The sequence below is a fragment of the Lithobates pipiens genome, unplaced genomic scaffold (genome assembly GCF_037356315.1).
Source record: "Lithobates pipiens isolate NorthernLeopardFrog02 unplaced genomic scaffold, aLitPip1_a1.2 Scaffold_10, whole genome shotgun sequence".
Taxonomy (NCBI): domain Eukaryota; kingdom Metazoa; phylum Chordata; class Amphibia; order Anura; family Ranidae; genus Lithobates; species Lithobates pipiens.
The window spans coordinates 160,974,813-160,998,429 of record NW_027507686.1 but is presented as its reverse complement, the minus strand read 5'-3'; the positions used below and the strand labels follow the sequence as shown (position 1 = coordinate 160,998,429).

The following is a 23,617-nucleotide window of genomic DNA, read 5'->3' as shown; positions in this document are numbered from 1 at the left end:
GCTTCGGTTTGTCTGTGTCAGAGAGCAGGTGCTGCAGGGGAGAGTAGGGACACGGGAGCACCAACAATAGAAGGGCAATGGGAGCCGGTGGGTGATGTCTCTAGGAATTCAGAGCTGCCATTGAGCATGCCCAAAAACAGATGAGCTGCAACTGCTGGATCACGTAACCACACCAGAGCGGGTTAAAAAAGTTATATAAACCACAGATCAAAAGAATAGGGCTATGATCTGACCAAGGGGTAGTCAAAATGTCTTTCCAGGAAACCAAGTGCAGTTGTTGCAGTGGCATGAAGACATGATCAATAGACATGTGCAATTTGTTCTGTTACACATCGGAATCCAGGCAAAATTTTTGTTATTCGGATGTACAGTATTTCACAAAAGTGAGTGCACCCCTCACATTTTTTTTAAATGCTATTATATCTTTTCATGTGACAACACTGAAGAAATTACACTTTTCTACAATTTAAAATAGTGAGTGTACAGCTTGTATAACTATTTTCTGTCTCCTCATAATAACTCAACACACAGCCATTAATGTCTAAAGCGCTGGCTATAGAAGTGAGTAGACCCCTACTAGCCATTTTCCCTCCCCGATGGCATGTGAGGTGTTACAAGGTCTCAGGTGTGAATGGGAAGCAGGTGTGTTAAATTTGGTGTTATCGCTCTCATTCTCTCATATTGGTCACTGGGGATTCAACATGGCACCTCAGGACAAAGAACTCTCTGAGGATCTGAAAAATAATTGTTGCTCTACATAAAGATGGCCTAGGCTATAAGAAGATTGCCAAGACCCTGAAACTGAGCTGCAGCATGGTGGCCAAGACCATACAGCGGTTTAACAGGACAGGTTCCACTCAGAACAGGCCTCACCATGGTCGACCAAAGAAGTTAAGTGCATGTGCTCAGCGTCATATCCAGAGGCTGTCTGGTTGTCAGGTTGCTGGGGTGGGGGGTCAGCCTGTCAGTGCTCAGACCATATGCTGCACACTGCATCAAATTGGTCTGCATGGCTGTTGTCCCAGAAGACAGCCTCTTCTAAAGATGATGCACAAGAAACCCTACAAACAATTTGCTGAAGACAAGCAGACTAAGGACATGGATTACTGGAACCATATCCTGTGGTTTGATGAGACTTTTTTGGTTCAGATGGTGTCAAGCGTGTGTGGCGGCAACCAGGTAAGGAGTACAAAACATATGTGTCTTGCCTACAGTCAAGCATGGTGGTGGGAGTGTCATAGTCTGGGTCTGCATGAGTGCTGCCGAGACTGGGGAGCTACAGTTCATTGAGGGAACCATGAATGCCAACATGTACTGTGACATACTGCAGCAGAGCATGATCCCCTCCCTTTGGAGACTGGGCCGCAGGGCAGTATTCCAACATGATAACAACCCCAAGCACACCTCCAGGATGACCATGCCTTTCTAAAGAAGCTGACAGTAAAGGTGATGGACTGGCCAAGCATGTCTCCAGACCTAAACTCTATTGAGCATCTGTGGGGCATCCTCAATTGGAAGGTGGAGGAGTGCAAGGTCTCTAACATCCACCAGCTCCATGATGTCGTCACGGAGGAGTGGAAGAGGACTCCAGTAGCAACCCGTGAAGCTCTGGTGAACGCCATGCCCAAGAGGGTTAAGGTAGTGCTGGGAAATAATTCTGGCCACACAAAATATTGACACTTTTGGCTCAAATTGGACATTTTCACTTAGGGGTGTACTCACTTTTGTTGCCAGCGGTTTAGACAATAATGGCTGTGTGTTGAATTATTTTGAGGGGACAGTAAATTTACACTGTTATACAAGTTGTACACTCACTACTCTACATTGTGGCAAAGTGTAATTTCTTCAGTGTTGTCACATGAAAAGATATAATAAAATATTTACAAAAATGTGAGGAGTGTACTCACTTTTGTGAGATACTGTATCCAAATTTCACAATAGTAACAAATTTCTATGAATCCGAAAAAAATTATAATGAAACTAAGTAACGTAATGAAATAACAAATTATCCGAATTGAAAAATGAATTTGAATAAAAAAAAAATAAAAAATGTATTTGAAGTATAAACATTGCAATAAATACAGTTAGGTATAAACGTGAAATAAGATGATAATTTTCTTACTTAGACTGTTTTAAAGAACAGAATAGGAAAAAAAGAATAGAACATTGAAAGAGACTAGAATAGCATGAAAAAAATAAAACAGAATAAAATAGAACAGAATAGAAAATAAAAGAATAGAATAGCATAAAACAGAATATAATATAAAAGAATAGAATATAATAAACCATAATAGAAGAAAATAGAATAAAATAGAAAATACAAGAATAGAGAAGAATAAAAAAGAATAGAAAACAAAAAAATAGAATAGAAAGAATATAGCCCTTTTACGAAATCCAAATCAGTTTGAAGAGAATAGAAAAGAAAAGAATAGAATAAATAGAACAGACCAGAGTAGAACAAATATAATATATATATTCTACCTGATTTAAATAGAATAGAAAAGAATAGAATAGACAAAAATAGAAAATAATAGGTTAAAATAGAGATGCAAATCGTTTTGAAAATTACGAAGTTATCAACCAAATCTGAATTATAATGAATATGACAAAACAACATTTTTAATTTAACAATCTAATCTGAAACTGAATACATTTTTATGTTGTGCACATCTCTGCTGCTCAATTCTGCAGAAGCTAAAGTGAGGGTGAGTAAAAATTAAAATTCTTTATCTGGGGATGCATATCCACAAACCCGAATTTTTGAAGGAGAGAGCATACATTTGAGGTTCTTGGGCGGTATCATGAATTGTGTCGGCTATAAGGACCCTCTTGACTTTTTCATGTGCGGGGAGGTGCATAGAAGCAGAGATTGTGTGCTAAAGCGGAAGTGGAAAAACATGCCACTTGTAAGCAGATAATATTAACCTTACATAATTTAAATACATTTTAATGGAAGGCTCTTCACGCCGGCCGTACGCATATATGCAGCCTCTCGGCAGGTGGGCCTAATGGAAAGCTCCCGATCTCTACTTTCAATTGGGAGCTTTCCAATCATATGACTGCTCTGAGCCAATCACCGCAGTCACAAAATCAGAAACCCAGCCTCCCAGTAACAGAAACCTCTTAAAGGGCCGGGAGGTGGTGGCATTAAGGGGTTAAATTGAAAGAACTGCTGTAAGACATACAGGAAACCTTCCAGCCATGAGCAGATACAACCCCGAGTCTGTGGAGGGAGGGGGACATAAAAAGAGAAGGGGGAAAAAAAGGGGACAACTAACAGTACAAGAATATGTGTGTAGCAGGTGTTGGGGCTGTGTTTGTTTCTTCAGGCTGGCAGGAAACCATCTGTGACTCACTTGTCTCTATTATGGGCTCCAGGTGGCCATCATCTCCTATTGAGTGCTAAAATCCTCTGAGAGTAGAAATAGTGTTAGTGAGAGGTATGTGACAGGTAGGGTGAGAGTTGGGTATCTCTTCTGTCACTTCTAGGAAATGTCTCCCACCATCAGCTGGGCCAACTGCATTGACTTTGGGGATCTCACGGTGACCCAGTAATCTGGATACCTCCTGCAAGAGAAGTGCTTCTTAGGAATTCTGTTGTCTGTAAGCTCATAGTATATTACTGTTGAATAGGGATGAACTTCGTGTTCGAGTTGAACCCATGTTTGACTCGAATATCGTCTGTTTACCCGTTCGGCGAATTCCAAACGTTATGGGCCATTCGTGCCAAATTCGAGTGGCGCGTCACGGCCTATAATTCACTGCGGCATCGCAGTGCATTGCTGGCTGATGATTGGCCAAGCATGCACTATGACCCACATGCTTGGCCCCACCACAGTGCCGTCTGTACAACGAGACGTAATTGGCCAAAGCCAGGGTGGCTTTGGCCAATTATGGCTCAGGGGGTTCAGTACATGCCCCACAATATATAAGGCCGCCTGCGTGGTGGCCTTGTGTAGTGTGTTCCGGCGTGCTGATAGAGAGAGAGATAGGCAGTGTAATTTCATTTAATTTAAGTTAGATAGAGCAGGCAGGAGGCGAGTCAGTTAGCTGTAGCATGGTGAGTTATTTTAAGTTGTCATTTTTCCCCACAATTCTTTGCAAAATTAAGATTTTTTTTATTCTTTATTTTTTATTTTTTTTACAAAATTGTCATATTATCAAGTTATTTCTCACGCACAGCATATGCATACAACAAATTACACCCCAAAATACATTCTGCTACTCTTCCCGAGTATGGCGATATGTTGTGAATTCATGAAGAAATACATTTAATATTCACTGTCAGAGATGAGAGATTTCAGTAGGCCTCAAAAAGTGGATGAACTATAATTTTGATATTATTGAACTGTTACCCTTTTGGAGACCTTTAAAACAAAATACATGATCTCACACTTTTTGTTTTTCCAAATGTGCAGGGGAATAGTTATCTGTAACTTTTACAAACCCTGTGTTGAAACAAGAGACTGGAACAAGGGTAGTTTTTTTTTTACCAAACAAAAAGATGTGTACTTATTTTGTTGGTTAGATTGAGAAGACCAAACTTGCATAGGGAATGATCACATGGAAATAACCTTTAACTAGAAAACCCCATTGTGCTCAAGTGAAGACTGTTTGGACAATATACAACCATGAAGACAAAATTCAATAGCTGACACCTTGTCCAACAAAATCTATTGTGTGAATTCTAGGGACTTGGGGGTACAGCTAAGCTATCTAAACATTTATTGGACTGCTCAAAGTCCATCTCAAAACATGGTGTTAGAGGGATATGCAAGTCAGACATATTTTAAAAGTACTCATATGGTGAATACGAGTCATTCAAATGATATGTGATATTTGTAGGTCATCAAAGAGATATTATAATTTTAGTATCTAATGATCTAAAGAACTTTGTCATAAAGAAAATATATATGAAAGTGTGATCATAAGTAGAAGTGTTTTAGCAACGAATTAGTATTATGAAAAACATATAATCGTGATTATAACTGAATAAGAATTTAACCTATGTCTAGCTAAAAAAATATGGATTGGATACCGGAATTATACATGTATCCATATAGATAATAATTTTAGGTCATTTTGATTGATATATATAACCTGTGTGCTTTCTAAACAGATTCGATTTAATAGATATTCATATATATAACCATTTTATACAATGGGGATTATTCACAATTATGTTAAGCGTATTTTCTATTATATCGGTTACTAAGATTCCTGAACACTACAGATATATTCATTATAACATATATAAAAAAAAATGCATATTATAGAAATAAAAAAAATATTAACTTAAAGAGATAAACACCAAACACATGTAAGACACCTGGTGGTTGAAGGTGCTATTACCTTAAAATCATTAGATTCTTGGGAAAGGTCGCTTGCCAATGAGGAGGGAACACATACCCTTTTTGGGCAGAACTTAGTATAATTTTATGATGTTTTTGTTTAAGAGGATATTTAAGAAACAAGAAAGATGCCATGGTGGGGAGAGCTCAGGGACACACCCTGAGGAGGGGACACTGGGAGACTCCCAGACTAACTGACACTCATGTACCATACATGAATACATATTCTTACATTCACAAAGATCCCTGCTCCTTGGAACTTGGAGGTCACACAAACTAATTCCTCTGTAAGAGAATCCATGTTGAAAGCCACGGCAGCCATCTTAAAAATCCTGGTAACCAACAATCCACACTAATAGCCATTTTGGAAAGAGTAAATATTTTGTTGATTATATCTTCTATGTTCTCTTAAATATTGATGTTTTGAATATTCTATTATTAAAAATCATTCTCCTGAATCAATAACTGCCTTTTAGATTTTTTTCTCTAAATTCAATTTTTCATTATAAATTTCTTTTTTGCATAGTTGCCAATTTTATTGACAAACAAATGTCTAATTTATTTCACATTGTTAATCACTAACTTACCTGCAGTATAGTAATGGTTGGATGTGTGAAATACAGACGTTCTGTTTAATTGTCAATTATCATAAGGTTATTGGTTCTACAGAGAAGTGATAATGGTGATATAGTCCAAGGTACTATGTCCATTTTGAGGGTGTTTCCATTAATTGTCAAGATGTTCATGTGACGCAATTGAGATTTTAATTTCATGTAAATATTTGTTTTCTGTCAACCAATAAATGTAACTATTTTGTATGATCACTTGTCTCCGTGAATACGTTTCACATGTATAGACTGTGTCATATAGATTGATTTGTATCTTAAAAATATCTTTGTTAAAAATGACTTAATAAATACTGTCCTTAAAAAGCACAACAGATACCACATGTGTGAGACTTTTACACAGCCTGGCCACATACAGAGCACCAACATTGAAGTAGCACCTTCAGGCGTTCTATGAGCAAAAATGACACATCTCATTTCACAACCACCTATTACACTTTTGAAGGCCCTGGAGGACCAGGACAATGGAATTGCCCACAAAATTACCCCATTTTGGAAAGCAAACACCCCAAAGTATAATCTATGAGGCATAATGAGTCATTTGAACGGTTAATTTTTTTCCGGAAGTTTTTGGAAAATGTGGAAAAAAAATAAAAATGCATTTTTTTTTACACAAAGTTGTCTGTTTATAAGATATTTCTAACACATAGCATGTATATAGCAAAAATTGCACCCCAAAACACATTCTTCTATTCTTCCCGAGTATGGCGATACCACATGTGTGATACTTTTACACAGCCTGGCCACATAGAGAGGCCCAACATTGAAGTAGTACCTTCAGGCGGGTACTCTGATGGCCTGGTGACAGGTACTCGGGTACTCTGATGGCCCGGTGACAGGTACTCGGGTACTCTGATGGCCTGGTGACAGGTACTGGGGTACTCTGAAGGGCGATGACAGGTACTCGGGTACTCTGATGGACTGGGACAGGTACTCGGGTACTCCGATGGACTGTGACAGGTACTCTGATGGACTGTGACGGGTACTCATATGGACTGTGACGGGTACTCATATGGACTGTGACAGGTACTCGGGTACTCAGATGGACTGTGACAGGTACTCGGGTACTCAGATGGACTGTGACGGGTACTCGGGTACTCAGATGGACTGTGACAGGTACTCGGGTACTCTGATGGACTGTGACAGGTACTCTGATGGACTGTGACAGGTACTCTGATGGACTGTGACAGGTACTCTGATGGACTGTGACAGGTACTCGGGTACTCTGATGGACTGTGAGTGACAGGTACTATGATGGATGGTGACAGGTCCTCTTTATTGGGGGGGGGGGAGCAATCAGTATGATTGGTGTGTACAGTTAGCAGTAACGAGATGTTACCGCAATCTCCTCCTCACACACGATCGGTGTGTGAGGAGGAGAACACGGTAACATCTCGTTACCGCTGTTTGTTTACATTTAGTGATCGGCTGTGAAAGGATCACAGTCGATCACGTGGGTAAACAGCCGTTCAATGGCTGTTTACCAGCGTCGGTGACGAGCAATGTTCCCGGGAACATGCCGCCACCGGCATGCGTGCGCATGCGCCATGCACAGTGGGGATGGAACCATCTGTGATCGGCCATGACTTCATCATGGCCAATCACGTGGTAAACAGCCATACCCAATTGCTGTTCACCCTGCTCGGTGGCGAGCGGTGTCTCTGTGACATGCCGCCACCGAAGGAACAGGGATGCATGCACACGATCGCGCGCATTCCCTGTTTAAATGGGAGGACGTCATATGACGCCCTCCCGCCACAAGAGTCACGCTGCCTGGCCGTCATTTGACAGATGGCGGTCGGCAAGCAGTTAAACAGTAAGTATTATGCGATTTGGGCTGGATTACAGTGGCTATAGTTTGATAATTACTTATTATAATGGACTAAATGAAAAGAAGCATCAGAGTGGGAGAGTTTACTTCCTCTTAAAGGCTACCCCAATTGCTGGTGTTCTTCTGATCCTATACTACAGGCAGCTGCACTAATTACAGTTGGTGTACTGTTTACTCGGCACAGTGTGCACTTAAAGCTACCCCAATTGCTGGTGTTCTTCTGATCCTATACCACAGGCAGCTGCAGTACTTACAGTAGGTGTACTGTGTACTCGGCACAGTGTGCACTTAAAGCTACCCCAATTGCTGGTGTTCTTCTGATCCTATACCACAGGCAGGCAGCTGTCATAATTACAGTTGGTGCACTGTGGACTCAGCACAGTGTGCACTTAAAGTTACCCCAATTGCTGGTGTTCTTCTGATCCTATACCACAGGCAGGCAGCTGCAGTAATTACAGTTGGTGTACTGTGTATTCTGCACAGTGTGCACTTAAAGCTACCCCAATTGCTGGTGTTCTTCTGATCCTATACCACAGGCAGTCAGCTGCAGTAATTACAGTTGGTGGACTGTGTACTCGGCACAGTGTGCACTTAAAGCTACCCAATTGCTGGTGTTCTTCTGATCCTACCCCACAGGCAGCTGCAGTAATTACAGTTGGAGTACTGTGTACTCTGCACAGTGTGCACTTAAAGCTACTCGAATTGCTGGTGTTCTTCTGACCCTATATCACAGGCAGGCAGCTGCAGAGTAATTACAGTTGGTGAACTGTGTACTCTGCACATTGTGCACTTAAGGCTACACAAATTGCTGGTGTTCTTCTGATCCTATACCATAGGCAGCTGCAGTAATTACAGTTGGTGTACTGTGTACTCTGCACAGTATGCACTTAAAGCTACCCCAGTTTCTGGTGCTCTTCTGATACTATATCACAGGCAGGCAGCTGCAGGGTAATTACAGTTGGTGTACTGTGCACTCTGCACATTGTGCACTTAAGGCTACACAAATTGCTGGTGTTCTTCTGATCCTATACCATAGACAGCTGCAGTAATTACAGTTGTTGTACTGTGTACTCTGCACAGTGTGCACATAAAGCTACCCCAATTGCTGGTGTTCTCATACTAATAATACTACAGGCAGGCAGTTGATTCTGCTAGCTGCAGTATAATCAGTATATACGTCCCAGCTTTGTGCAGCTACACCTCCCTGCAGGCCATTAGTATGTCTGGAAGGCCAACAAGGAGAGGCAGACAGTCACAAGCCAATAAAAGAGGGCAAGCAGGCTCTGTGTCTAGAGGCAACAGTGCTGGTTGTGGACACGGTGCATCCTCATCAGAATGTGGCCATGGGACAGTAATTACAGTTGGTGTACTGTGTACTCGGCACAGTGTGCACTTAAAGCTACCCCAATTGCTTGTGTTCTTCTGATCCTATACCACAGGCAGCTGGAGTAATTACAGTTGGTGTACTATGTATTCTGCACAGTGTGCACTTAAAGTTACCCCAATTGCTGGTGCTCTTCTGATCCTTTACCACAGGCAGTCAGCTGCAGTAATTACAGTTGGTGGACTGTGTACTCGGCACAGTGTGCACTTAAAGCTACCCAATTGCTGGTGTTCTTTTGATCCTATACCACAGGCAGGCAGCTGCCGTAATTACAGTTGGTGTACTGTGTACTCGGCACAGTGTGCACTTAAAGCTACCCAATTGCTGGTGTTCTTCTGATCCTACACCACAGGCAGCTGCAGTAATTACAGTCGGAGCACTGTGTACTCGGCACAGTGTGCACTTAAAGCTACCCCAATTGCTGGTGTTCTTCTGATCCTATACCACAGGCAGGCAGCTGCAGTAATTACAGTTGGTGTACTGTGTACTCTGCACAGTGTGCACATAAAGCTACCCCAATTGCTGGTGTTCTCATACTAATAATACTACAGGCAGGCAGTTGATTCTGCTAGCTGCAGTATAATCAGTATATACATCCCAGCTTTGTGCAGCCACATCTCCCTGCAGGCCATTAGTATGTGTCAGGAAAGGCTGGCTGGAGACAGTGGTCCGTCGCCTGTCTCTGCGCACCTGTGGGTGCCTGGTGCGCGTGTTCACGGCCGCGCGTTTGCGCGCGATCGCGTGCGCACGGTTATCGGCGCCGGGCGGGCTATTTAAACCCAGTTCTCCCTTCTGATCTTGCTGCTTGATCTACAGCGTTCCTGAGACTATTACCTGAATCTGATCTGTTTGTGTATTGACCCGGCCTGACCTGTGACCTTTCCTCCCTTCTGCCTGCCTCTGACCTCCGGCTTGTCTACGACTCTGCACCTGTTTCATCCTCTGGTCCATCCGTGCTCATCTGTTACCGACCCGGCCTGTTCCACGTTCCTGCCTCTGCCTGCTGCATCTGTTCCTGTACTGACTGTCTGGTTTGACCCGGCTTGCCTGACTCTTCTGCATGCCTGCCCCTGAGTGATCCACCTGTTCCTGTTGGTCTCCTGCTGTCTACTGGTTCCTGTCTGCTGCCACTGGGGCCTGCTTGTCCAGCTACAGTTCCTGAAGTCAGCCTGATCCATCCACCGGCTGTTGATCCTGCCAGGCACTCGTGCTACCTTTGACTCCCGCGCCTCCTGTCACCATCATCAGGGGCCGTGAGTCAGGGATGCAAGAGAGGTCTCCTTCTGCATTCCGGGCTCACCACTAGGTACGTGACAGTATGTCTGGAAGGCCAACAAGGAGAGGCAGACAGTCACGAGCCAATAAAAGAGGGAAAGCAGGCTCTGTGTCTAGAGGCTACGGTGCTGGTCGTGGACACGGTGCATCCTCATCAGCACGTGGCCATGGGACACGCTTGTCCTTTTTTTCGGCAGCTGGCCATGTTGAGCCACAACATGCCGAAGACTTGGTAGAGTGGATGACCAAGCCGTCCTCATCCTCTCTCACCCAGGCTCAGGGTACTTTGTCTGGCAAAGCAGCTGCCAAAAGTGGCCTCTTCCCTCGGCTCAATGGCATCAGTCACTCCTTCCCTAGCCCCACCATGTCCTCCTGAGGAGTCCCCCGAACTGTTTGACTACAGTGTTGGGTACATGCTCCAGGAGGATGTCCAGTGTTTTGAAGGCTCTGATGATGATACTCAGCTAGAGGAAGGCAGTAACGTGAGCCTAGAGAGAGGGGGTGCACAAGAAGGACAGCAATCTGGCAGTCATGTTCCCCCAGCTGCAGCATACTGCCAGATTTGCTCCAGTGATGAGGACGGAGGGGATGATGAGGTCACTGACTCCACGTGGGTGCCTGATAGGAGAGAGCAGGAAGAGGCACATCTCCAATGAGGCAGGATGCCCTCCAGGGGCCAGCTTAAGGGCAGTACACAGACTGCATCACACTGCAGAGCTCCACATGTGCAGGGCGCTGCCTCTGCTTGTTATTCCAAAAGTTCTTTGGTGTGGGCCTTTTTTGAGACAAGTGCATCAGATCGCACCGCTGCTATTTGTCACATATGTTTCAAGCGTATCTCGCATGGCCAAAACATCAGCCACTTGGGCACCACATGCTTGACCAGACATATGTCGGCCTGCCATGCAGTTCGTTGGCAAGCGTACCTAAAAGACCCACACCAAAGAACAAGGTGGACCTCTCCTTGCTCCTCATCAGCTGGGACCTCCAACCCCACTATATCTTCAGTCCTCTCTGAAACCTGCACTGAGAGGAATGAAGGTGTAGAATTAGGTGTGTCACAGACAAGTACTTGAGGGGCAATATGCTATCGGTACACCGACGTCCAATTGTACCAAGCTAATTTCCCTGCCCCGGCTGCTGCACCACCGAAAGAAGTTCACTCCCAGCCATCCACATGCCCAGCGGTTGAATGCTAGCTTGGCTAAATTGCTAGCACTTCAACTGCTGCCTTTCCAGTTGGTAGACTCTGCCCCCTTCCGTGAATGTGCAGTTCCTCAGTGGCAGGTTCCCAAATGCCACTTTTTCGCACGGAAGGCGATTCCGGCTCTCTACCGGCATGTGGAAGGAAATGTCTTGGGCTCGCTGGACAGGGCGGTCAGCGGTAAGGTGCATATTACCACTGACTCATGGTCCAACAGGGACGTTACCTATCTTTCACTGCAAATTGGGTGACTCTGCTGGCAGCTGGGAAAGATGCAGGACAAGGTGCAATAGTGTTGGAGGTTGTTCTGCCACCACGCCTCCAAAATGCTACTACTGGTGATTCTGACACACCTCTCTCCTCCACACCCTCCTCCTCTTCTTCCTCCATGGCCTCTTCCTGTGCTTTGTCCTTGGAACCAGCAGTGCTCCATAGGCATTCAAGGGGCTAGGCAAGTATGCAGCCAAAAAGATGCCATGCGGTGTTTGCGTGCTTGGGGGACAGGAGCCACACTGGGGCAGACATTCTGTCAGCTCTGCAGGGGCAGGCTGAGAGGTGCTTGATGCCACGCCAGCTTAAGCCAGGAATGGTGGTTTGCGAAAATGGCACCAACCTCCTCTCCTCCCTCCGACAGGGACAACCGACCCATGTGCCCTGTTTGGCTCACCTCCTTAAAGAGGGATTCCACCTACAAAAAAATATTAAAAGCCAGCAGCTATAAATACTACAGCTGCTGACTTTTAATAAATGGACACTCACCTGTCCCGGGTTCCAGCGATGCCGGCAGCCGAGGCCGATCGATCGCTCGGCTCTCGGCTGCTGCCGCCACCATTCTAGGTGAGGGAATCAGGAAGTGAAGCGAATCGGCTTTACTTCCCGGTTCCCTACTGCGCATGCGCGAGTCGCGCAGCGCAATAGGAATTCTCCGCTCTGTCTCTGAGAACCGTGTGTGTCCCAGCAGACAGCGCGGCAGGACAGGAAATGGCGTAGACTCCCATGGGAGTCTATGCTCGGAAGTGGGTGTAAATACCTGTCTTTGACAGGTATCTCCACCCCCCCTCCCCCCTGAAAGGTGCCAATTGTGACACCGGGGGGGGAGGGTTCTGATCAGCGGAGGTTCCACTTTAGGGTGGAACCCCGCTTTAACTTGGTGGTGCAGCAGTTCTTGGGCAGGTACCCAGGCTTACAGGATGTCCTGAGGCAGGCCAGGAAAGTCTGTGTGCATTTCTGACGGTCATATAATGCCAGTGCTTGGTTTGCTGACCTCCAAAAGGAATTTAACCTGCCCTAGAACCACCTGATCTGTGACATGCCCACCAGTAGGGATGAGCTTCGTGTTCGAGTCGAACGTACGTTCGACTGGAACATTGGCTGTTCGTCCGTTCGGCGAAATCCGAACTCTTGGTCCGTTCGCGTCAAAATTCGTGTGGCGCTCACGGCCCACAATGCACTGCGATGGCGCAGTGCATTGCTGGCTCATGATTGGCCAAGCATGCACTGTGACCCCGCATGCTTGGCCAATCATAGCTCAGGCTGTGTAGTGCACGCCCCACACTATATAAGGCCGCCATTGAGGCGGCCTCGTGTAGTGTGTTGGCATCTGAAGCAGTGGGTGTTCTGTGTACCTTCAACACAGTACACACCGATCGTTTTTGGCTGATTTCCTATCTTGCTTTTGTGTAGTGGTTATTGTCTGTGCCCTGACCGCAGTATACACCACTATATTCACCTCACCTATATAGCTAGTGATCTATCTTTAATAATAGAGCTTGCAGTCAGTAGTGTTAGGAGATAGTGCGTGCTGTCTGCGTGCTCTGTACCCAGTACATACCGCTATAATCCACCTACATAGCTGTTCTCTATTTGAGCCCACTTGCCATCTGCAGGAGTTATTGGAAGTTGTGTGTGGCTCCAGCACAGCACAGTATACATCTGTATATACCCCTTTATCTCTGCTGTTTTCTGGTTATTGTCTGCGTGCCCTGACCGCAGTATACACCGCAATATTCACCTCAGCCTAAGGCCCAATTTTTCTTCCCCTGTTTAACAGGGGAATTAAGTACAATTTTTGATGCAATGCTTTGCAGCAGGGCTAATTCCAGCAAAAAAACTAGAGTATATGGAAGAGGTTGCAGTGTGGTGGCACCAGCAGCAGTGCCTAAGGCCAAATTTTTCTGCCCCTGTTTAACAGGGACATGTAATTACAATTCTTGATATAATATTTCACAGGAGGGCCCCTTCCTGTGCCCACCCAGAGTAACGGTGAGGACTTATAGTGTTGTGGCACCAGCACCACAACCACCAAAGGTCAATTTTTCTACCACTGTTCAACAATGGCATGTAATTACAATTCTTGATATAATCGTTCACAGCAGGGCGCTCCAGCGCCCACCAAGAGTCACTTTCAGGGCTTACAATGTTGTGGCAAAACCAACACCTTGTTCCGCCATTTCTGCAGAGCATATAGGGCAGGCCCCTACTTTCAAACATCCAACTTACAAACATCTCCTACTTGCAAACGGAAGGAGACAGCAGCAAGTGAGATGAAAAAAGATGGACGACAAAATAAATTATACAGGGGTGATAACCCTTCCCTATGTTTTCCAAAAAGCTTAAAAATAGTTTTTTTGAATGGAGCTACACTTTAAAAATGTACCAGTTGAAAATTACAAACAGATTCAACTTAACACAACAAACCTACACAGTCCCTGTCTTGTTTGCACCGCATGTATACTGCTGTTCTGAGTATATAGGGCCTGGGGGCCACACGCATTTCCTTTTTTTAATATGGGTACAGGGTTCCCCTTAATATGCGTACAAGACCCAAATAGGCTGGTAATGGGCAGGGAGGGCTACCCATGCCATTTTTCTCAATGATTTTCAACCAAATTGCAGGAACCAGATATAACATTAAAACCGCAAGCAGTTTTAAATGGTGTTATTTCCGTTTAATGTAATTTTGTGCAGGGACTGTTCTAAACACGGGAAACACGTGGCACTTCACAGGCATACTACAGACACCCCCCAGGCACCATATTTAAAGGAATATTTTTTTTCACTTTCATTGTCAGTAAAATCAGTGCTCCCGCCAAAACGGCCATTTTTAAAAACATTTTAGGCATTGACCCATGTCCCCTGGGGCAGGAGGCAGGTCCCCAAACCCTTTTTAGGACAGTATCTTGCATATTAGCCGTTAAAATTAGCACTTTCCATTTCGAACGTTCGAGTCCCATAGACTTCAATGGGGTTCTAACGTTCGTAACGAACGTGGGGTCCGTTCGAAAGTTCTGGTACGAACCGAACCGGGGGGTGTTCGGCTCATCCCTACCCACCAGGTGGAACTCAACATTGGCCATGCTGCAGCGGATGCACACGCAGCAGAGGGCCATCAATGAGTACCTGTGTGACTATGGCACCAGGACAGGGTCAGGGGAGCTTGTTTTTTTTCCTCATGCCAGTGGGCCATGATCAGGGATGCATGCACTGTCCTGTCACCATTTGAGGAGGCCATGAGGATGGTGAGCAGTGACAGTGCATGCATCAGTGACACTGTCCCTCTTGTCCACCTGTTGGAGCACACGCTGCATGGAATAACGGACAGGGCACTTGAGGCAGAACAGAGGCAGGAAGAGGAGGACTTCCTTACCTCTCAAGGTGCAAATGACTTTTATTCCTTTAAAAATTTCATTTTGTGCAGGTACTGTTCTAAGCACGGGAAACGTGCCACTTTACAGGCATACTATAGACACCTCCCAGGTACGATATTTAAAGGAATATTTCACTTTTTTTCCACTTCAAGGATCATTAAAATTACTGCTCCCGAGAAAAACGGTCATTTTAAAACTTTTTTTTGCATTGATACATGTCCCCTAGGACCCGGGTCCCCAAACCAGTTTTAGGACAATAACTTGCATATTAGCCTTTAAAATTAGCACTTTTCATTTTGAATGTTCGAGTCCTATAGACTTTAATGGGGTTCTAAAGTTCGAGCAAATTTTCAGTCTGTTCGCAGGTTCTGGTGAGAACCGAACCGGGGGGTGTTCGGCTCATCCCTACTGTTGAAAAAGTGTTTTGGTGCACTTTAACTTTCTGCTTAACCACTTCACGACTAGAGCTCGACAATGTACATCCCTTTTTTGAAGAGGGATATCTTGGTAACGGCAGCCAAAATCGAGGTATCTATCCCGTCGTACATCGTCGAGCTTGCACGCAGAAGCGAACGCATACGTGAGTAGCGCCCGCATATGAAAACGGTGGTCAAACCACACAATGTGAGGTATCGCCGTGATCAGTAGAGCAAGAGCAATAATTCTACCCCTAGACCTCCTCTGTAACACAAAACATGCAACCTGTAGAATGTTTTAAACGTCACCTATGGAGATTTTTGAGGGTAAAAGTTTAGCCATTCCACGAGCGGGCGCAATTTTACTGTTTCACAATAGAAAAAAAAATGGGCTAGTTTTACGGTTGTCTTATTTTTTTATTCAAAAATGTGAATTTTTTCCAAAAAAGTGCGCTTGGAAGACCGTTGCGCAATTACGGTGTGAAAAAAGTATTGCAATGACAGTCATTTTATTCTCTAGGGTAGCAAGCCAAATATATAATGTTTGGGGGTTCTAAGTAATTTTCTAGCAAAAAAAATTGTTTTAAACATTTAACCACTTCAATACCGGGCCATAGTGAAATGACGGCGACAGATGGGATCTCCCATCCTGGGTGGAGGTCATATGACGGCCTCGGTATTGCGCTGCTCCTGCGGGCCCCCGGGGGCCCGCAGCGCGGCGATCATGGATGAGCTGTGTGCCTCGGACACAGCCCATCCCCGATCTGTGGGATTTTCCTCTCCATCGACCACCCCCCCGATACATGTGACCGGCCGTGTCCAATCACAGCCGGTCACATGTATTGTGCTGTTACAGTGCTAGTGCCGATCGGGGATGCGGCTTGTCAACCTGACACAGCCCAACTCCGATCGCAGTTAAGTGCCAATGAAATTGGCTCTTTACCATGTGACCGGCTGTATCCAATCACGGCCGGTCACAGAATGTAAACAAACCGCGGTAACGAGATGTTACCGGGTTCTCCTTCTCACACACTGATCGTGTGTGAGGAGGAGATTGCGGTAACATCTCGTTACCGCTCAGTGTACACCAACACACACTGATTACCCCCCCAATAAAGAGGACCTGTCACCACCCATCACAGCCCATCTGAGTACCCGAGTACCTGTCAGCCCATTTGAGTACCCGAGTACCTGTCCCAGCCCATCTCAGTACCCGAGTACCTGTCCCAGCCCATCTGAGTACCCGAGTACCTGAGTATCTGTCAGCCCATCTGTGTACCCGAGTACCTGTCCCAGCCCATCTGAGTACCCGAGTACCTGTCCCAGCCCATTTGAGTACCCGAGTACCTGAGTACCTGTCCCAGCCCATCTGAGTACCCGAGTACCTGTCAGCTCATCTGAGTACCTGAGTACCTGTCAGCCCATCTGAGTACCCCACTACCTGAATACCTGTCAGCCCATCTGAGTACCCGAGTACCTGTCAGCCCATCTGAGTACCCGAGTACCTGTCAGCCCATCTGAGCACCCGAGTACCTGTCACAGCCGATCTGAGTACCCGAGTACCTGTCACAGTCCATCTGAGTATCCGAGTACCTGAGCACCTGTCAGCCCATCTGAGTACCAGAGTACCTGTCCCAGCCCACCTGAGTAACTGTCCCAGCCGATCTGAGTACCTGAGTACCTTTCCCAGCCCATTTGAGTACCCGAGTACCTGTCCCAGCCCATCTGAGTACCTGAGTACCTGTCACAGTCCATCTGAGTACCTGAGTACCTGTCACAGTCCATCTGAGTACCCAAGTACCTGAGTACCTGTCACAGCCCATCTGAGTACCTGAGTACCTGTGACAGTTCATCTGAGTACCCAAATGCCTGTCACCAGCCCGTCGGAGTACCCAAGTACCTATCACCAGCCCGGAGTACCCGAGTACCTGTCACCAGCCCGTTGGAGTACCCGAGTACCTGTCACCAGCCCGTCGGAGTAACAGAGTACCTGTCACTAGCCCGTCAGAGTATCCGAGTACCTATTTGCAGCCCATGCCTCATAGAATACACATTGGGGTGTTTGCTTTCCAAAATGGGGTAATTTTGTGGGTAATTGCACTGTCCTGGTGCTCCAGGACCTTCAAAAGTGTGATAGGTAGGAACGAAATGAGATGTGTAATTTATGCTCCTAGAACGCCTGAAGGTACCACTTCCATGTTGGACCTCTGTATATGGCCAGGCTGTGTAAAAGTCCTACACAAGTGGTATCGCCATACTCGGGAGGAGTAGCAGAATGTGTTTTGGGGTGTAATTTTTGCTATATACATGCTATGTGTTAGAAATATCTTATAAATGGACAACTTTGTGTAAAAAAAAAAAAAAGATTTAAATTTTCTTTCCACGTTTTCTGAAGACTTGTGTAAAAAAAATTAACCGCTCAAAAGACTCATAATGCTTCCTAGAATATACATTGGGGTGTTTGTTTTCAAAAATGGGGTCATTTCCTGAGCAATTCCATTGTCCTGGTGCTCCAGGGCCTTCACAAATATAATAGGTCGTTAGGAAATTAGAGGTGTCATTTATGCTCCTACAACACCTGACGGCGCTCCCTGCATCTTGGGCCTCTGTATGTGGACACGCTGTGTAAAAATCACACACATGTGGTATCGCCATACTCATGATGAGTAGCAGAATGTATTTTGGGGTGTAATTTTTGCTATGTACATGCATTGAGTTAGAAATATCTTATAAACTGACCACTTTGTGTAAAAAAAAATATGTTTTCACTTTCTTTCCACGTCTTCCGAAGACTTGTGGAAAAAAAATTAACTGTTCAAAAGACTCATTATGCCTCATAGAATATACAATGGGGTGTTTGCTTTCCAAAATGGGGTCATTTTGTGGGTAATTCTACTGTCCTGGTGCTCCAGGGCCTTCACAAATGTAATAGGTCGTTAGGAAATTAGAGGTGTCATTTATGCTCCTAGAACCCTTTACGGTGCTCCCTGCATTTTGGACTTCTCTGTGTGGCCAGCCTGTGTAAAAGTCCCACACATGTGGTATCGCCATACTCGGGAAGAGTTGCAGAATGTATTTTGGGGTGTAATTGGAAGTATGCATATGCCGTGTATGAGAAATAACTTGTTATTATGACAATTTTGTAAAAAACAAAAAAAATTGTTCTTTTTCCCCAAGAATTGTGGGAAAAAATTACAACTTCAAAAAACTCACCATGCCTCTTACTAAATACGTTGGACTGTCTACTTTTCAAAAAGGGGTAATTTGGGGGGTATTTGTACTTTCCTGACATTTCAGAGCCTCAAGAAATGAGATAGGCCGTCAGTGCATCAGGTGTGATCAGATGTGATCAATTTTCAATGATTTGTACCATAGCTTGTAGACTCTATAACTTTCAAAGAGACTAATTAATATCCACTAATTTGGTTTATTTTTACCAAAGAGATGTAGCCATATAAATTTTGGCCCAAATTTATGAACAAAAATGACTTATTTGCAAAATTTAATCATAGAAAGTAAAAAAAAAAGTGTTTTTTTTTTTTCAAAATTTTCGCTCTTTTTTTACTTATGCCGCAAAAAATAAAAAACCCTGTGGTGATTAAATACCACCAAAAGAAAGCTCTATTCGTATGAAAAAAATGATTAAAAAATGTGTTTGGGTACAGTGTTGCATGACTGAGTAACTGGCATTCAAAGTGTGATAGCGCTGAAAGCTAAAAATTGGTCTGGTAAGGAAGCTGTATAAATGCCCTGTATTGAAGTGGATAAACACCAAAATCTCAAAACGAGGCTGGTCTTTAACCACTTAAAGAAGAGTACAACCCGCAACATATGTGGTACTATTTCTGTAAACAATCTTATTGCTGTGATTAGTTTCTATAGTATAAAGTAACATTTACATATCAATGTATGTTGACGTCTCACAATTCATGGCTCTGCTGGTTATGCCCCGCCTACATGTGCAGCAAACGAGGCTGGACATAGTCAAAGGGGTCTCCATCAGCCAGGCATATGGGCCAAAAATTATTTGGAGAGAAGCAGTGAAAAAAAAATAAGGAAACAAAGGGGAGAGATAAAGGGAAAAAAAGGGGGGCTGGGGAAGTGGAGGAAGACAGAAGGGGCAAAGGAGGGAGGAAAGAACATAAACAGGCAGAAACGGTGTGGGGGGAATTGGGTGCAGAAAAATGATATCAAGAGTATGTTTAGTATGTTTCAGTAGATATAAAAAGGTGGAAAACATATAATCCTGGAGCATAGGCGCCATAGGATTCTCTTGCGGCAACATTAGTTTGGTCCTCAAGGGGTCACCCCCACAGAGAAACAAGTAGGGAGCATACACCAGAAGACAATAAACAACCACATCGGCCAGTCAAGGGGATCTGGGGCTTTAGCATGGGTGAGGCAATACAAGGTGTTTTTAAGCAGTTGAGGCAATATCTTTGTTTAAGTTTAAAAAAATCATATGAATAAAATCTGACCATTGTAAGCACCCCTTCTAGTGTTATATATGGTAGTTTGTCTCAACATCAGTAAATGCCACTTTTGCTGGACAATTCCCTCTGTTAAAAGTAAGTGGAAAAATAATAGATGAACTTGCAGGTTTGATTGCTGAATAAATGTTACGGAGGACTAAAAACCTGCTGTGTTAATGCTAGTGACAGACTCAGCATGATATATTTTGCTCATGTATTCACTTTAAATTGCAGCAATGAATGATTGTGGTAGATTTTAGTAGTGCAACTGAGCTACTGAAAATTTCTTGTGTAGCCCTAGGCTAATTACTAGCAATTTTCTTAGCATGATTCAGTTACTAAAAATCACTCAACAAAAAAAAAAAAAACACAAGGATGCAATATCCAAAGTACAACCTGAATGACAATCAAGAAGATATTTAAAACAGAGCCAGAGCAATGCTTTCAAGCTCTGAACTCATTATCCCAGGAAGTACCTGAAACTTAAATGTTAGAAAAGAACAAACGTGCACTGCATTCCGCAGATCATTACATCTATTGAAATACACTAAATCAAATAACGATTTAGAACACATAATTCAGCTCATAATCCCTGCTAACTGGATGTTCACAGTTTTTCAATGTGCCAACAATAAGGGTAGGTTCACACCACAGAGCACACGTCAGTGCATATTGCTTTGATATGTGCTGCCAATGTAAGCTGTAATGCTTTCTGGCATGTGTTGTGGTGCGTTGCCTGCGTACCTTGTAGTCTTTGTTTATAGCGCACACTAACACATTGTATTGGGATGAACTGCGACAATACAAAGCACTTGGATTGCTCTGGACATTCAAGCTCAAGTTTGAGGTGTTAGGTGCAAATTTTGTTTAGTGCAATAAAAGTAATGATCTGTACAATCCAGTGCTCTTTTTTTCTATTCTTCTAAAAATTAGGTCTAGCCTAAAATTTCTGTGAATATTTACTTCAGCTATCCAATCATGTGCAGAAAAAAGTAAACAGGGATTTTCTTTTTCCATGATTGAATTGAAGTGAATCTTCACAAATTGCATTGTGTGAACGTTCTCAACATCTTTTTTACATTTAGCCTTATCATTTTCTGTGCATTACCTCTGTGACGATAGTGGAGATGAAGATGCTCTTGTCATAGATCCAGCCATCCTTACAGGATTCGGTGTTGTTTGTTGAAGTGACGTTAGTCCAGAGGCCAAGCTCTGCATTTCTGAACCTTATACAACTTTTGCTCTCCAGGTTGTCATCCACTGGTATAAATGCTGCAATGTTGCTAAGATTAAAAGAAACCAAATCATTGTCTAAATTTGGAATATGGCAGCGATGTGGGGGTACTGCTGCTGTAAAATTCTGTAGGAAATTATGTGAAGCCATTAATATCATAGGAAAGAGCAACATAGCAGTATTGAGCACCTGGAAACGACCCAACCCTCCAACAGTTTGTAGGAGGTCATTAAAACCCATTGCTACTTTTGTAAATGATGGGTTTACATGAGAGAAGAACAAAACAGGTTTTTAAAAAAGTATCCTGGTCAATGATTTTTTATTTTATTTTTTATCTTGGGCTGTAGCTCTAATTTGGAGGCTATGATAACTGCCAATACTTTGACTCCTCAATATATATTTTAGAAGCCTGTAAAAAAAAAAAAAAAAAAAGCTGTCCAATCCATATGACAGAACAGATTATAGCATCATGGAGATTATCTGCTGATGATCATAAGGTCCACCCACATTCATTCAAATGCTCTCTAAATGTTAATACTAAATCTGGTTAAATCATAACTGACAACTTACAGGGAAAAAGGCAAAAATGTTTATAACTAACCAGAGGCTACAAAAACAATATATATTTTTGCATAACACTGGAAATCATTTAAAGGCAATATTCACCTCTGAGAAAACAAAAGGGGGAGGGGGTGCTTGGCAACAACTTACATACTGCACCCCAAATACAAGCGTAGCATGTTTCTTAAAGTTAGCCTTTAATGTGTACATTTAAATTAGTATGTCTGTTTTGTAGATCCACTACAATAAATCTCTAGATTCTCTTTGTTTATCCCCTAACTATTTTGGGGTTCCCTACTGAAAACTGCCATACACGCAAAGATTATGGTAAATATATTCCTGGTCACAGCATCCGACACCACTTCTATAGTGCAAATGGCTGCCAGCTACTTTTCTCAACCACAAAGTTTCCAAAACTCTCCCTAGCAACTTGCCTTCAATTATATTCAAATCCAAGAACACTAACAATATACAGTATACTGTATCTTACTATTCCTTCAATATTTCATTTAAACAAAACCAGATTGGCAATATTACTGACTACACAAAATGTCGCTTCTCTGTACTGTTCATAGTCTTTCACGAGTCATCAGCTTTCACACTTTCCCTTCTAGGTTAGTACAGAATGGGTAAGGGTGGGTTAGAACATCTATCAAAAATTAGGACTGCCACAATTTTTTTGTATTACCAGGACAGAAACTCTGTCAGGTTTCTGTTGCTATGTCCCTGGTGGCAAGACTTTCTTACTTCCTATATTAACAGCAATCATTTAAAAAAAGGTTCAAACCTTTTCAGATTTTTTTTTTGCTAATAGCAAAAGAGGTTAAAAAACGCAACTTTACACTTTGCAGTTGCTCCAGAGCTTAGTAAGCAAGGGGGAAGCTCTGCTGACTTCCACCATCCAATCATGTGCAAGCAAAAATTAGTTTTTGTTTTTTCATTTTCCTTGCATGTGATTGGGTATTAGTTACAAAGTGAAGCTTAACCACATTTATTAACCACTTCAATAGAGGGTACTTTTGCCCCCTTCCTGCCCAGGCCAATTTTCAGTGCTGTCGCATTTTGAATGACAATTGCGCAGTCATGCAACACTGTACCCAAACAAAATTGTTATAATTTCTTTCCCAGAAATAGAGCTTTCGTTTGGTAGTAATTGATCACCACTGGGTTTTTTTTATTTTTTGCTAAACAAATAAAAAAAAGACCGAAAATTTGGAAAAATAAAGTAAATAAGTAAGTTTTCTCTTTCACTGAGGAGTAGAGATGGTCCTCGTGGTTCTCCCGGCAGTCGGTTTGCGGCAAATTTTGTTTGTTCGCGAATCAACCAAACCGGCGGACTTCTGGTGCTGTTCGCGGTGGCAATTTTTGTTTACATTGTGAAGAACTTTGACCCATGACACATCCATCATGGGGTACAGGACAGCTAATTGAGACATTTCAGCACATGGACAATTGGACATACACCCTACCTTATAAATAGACCTGATCTGGCGGCCATTTTACATTCTGTCTTTTGTCAGTGTAGGGAAAGGACGAGTTTGTGGAGCAGGGACAGTCAGTCTATCACAAGCTATTACTATAAGGTCCACAAAAGTCCTTTTAAGGACTGGTATAGG

At 43.6% G+C, this 23,617-nt stretch overlaps 1 protein-coding gene across 1 annotated transcript in view; it reads right to left on the bottom strand.

Moving 5' to 3' along the window:
* LOC143935094 (solute carrier family 22 member 20-like) overlaps positions 1-21,776 on the bottom strand; it is a 130,981-nt gene extending 109,205 nt beyond the window's left edge. The window contains exon 1 of the mRNA XM_077458713.1: positions 21,315-21,776. Coding sequence (XP_077314839.1) covers positions 21,315-21,680 — 366 coding nt within the window. The 5' untranslated portion in view covers positions 21,681-21,776. The remainder of the gene's footprint in view (positions 1-21,314) is intronic.
* Positions 21,777-23,617: the final 1,841 nt, after the last annotated feature.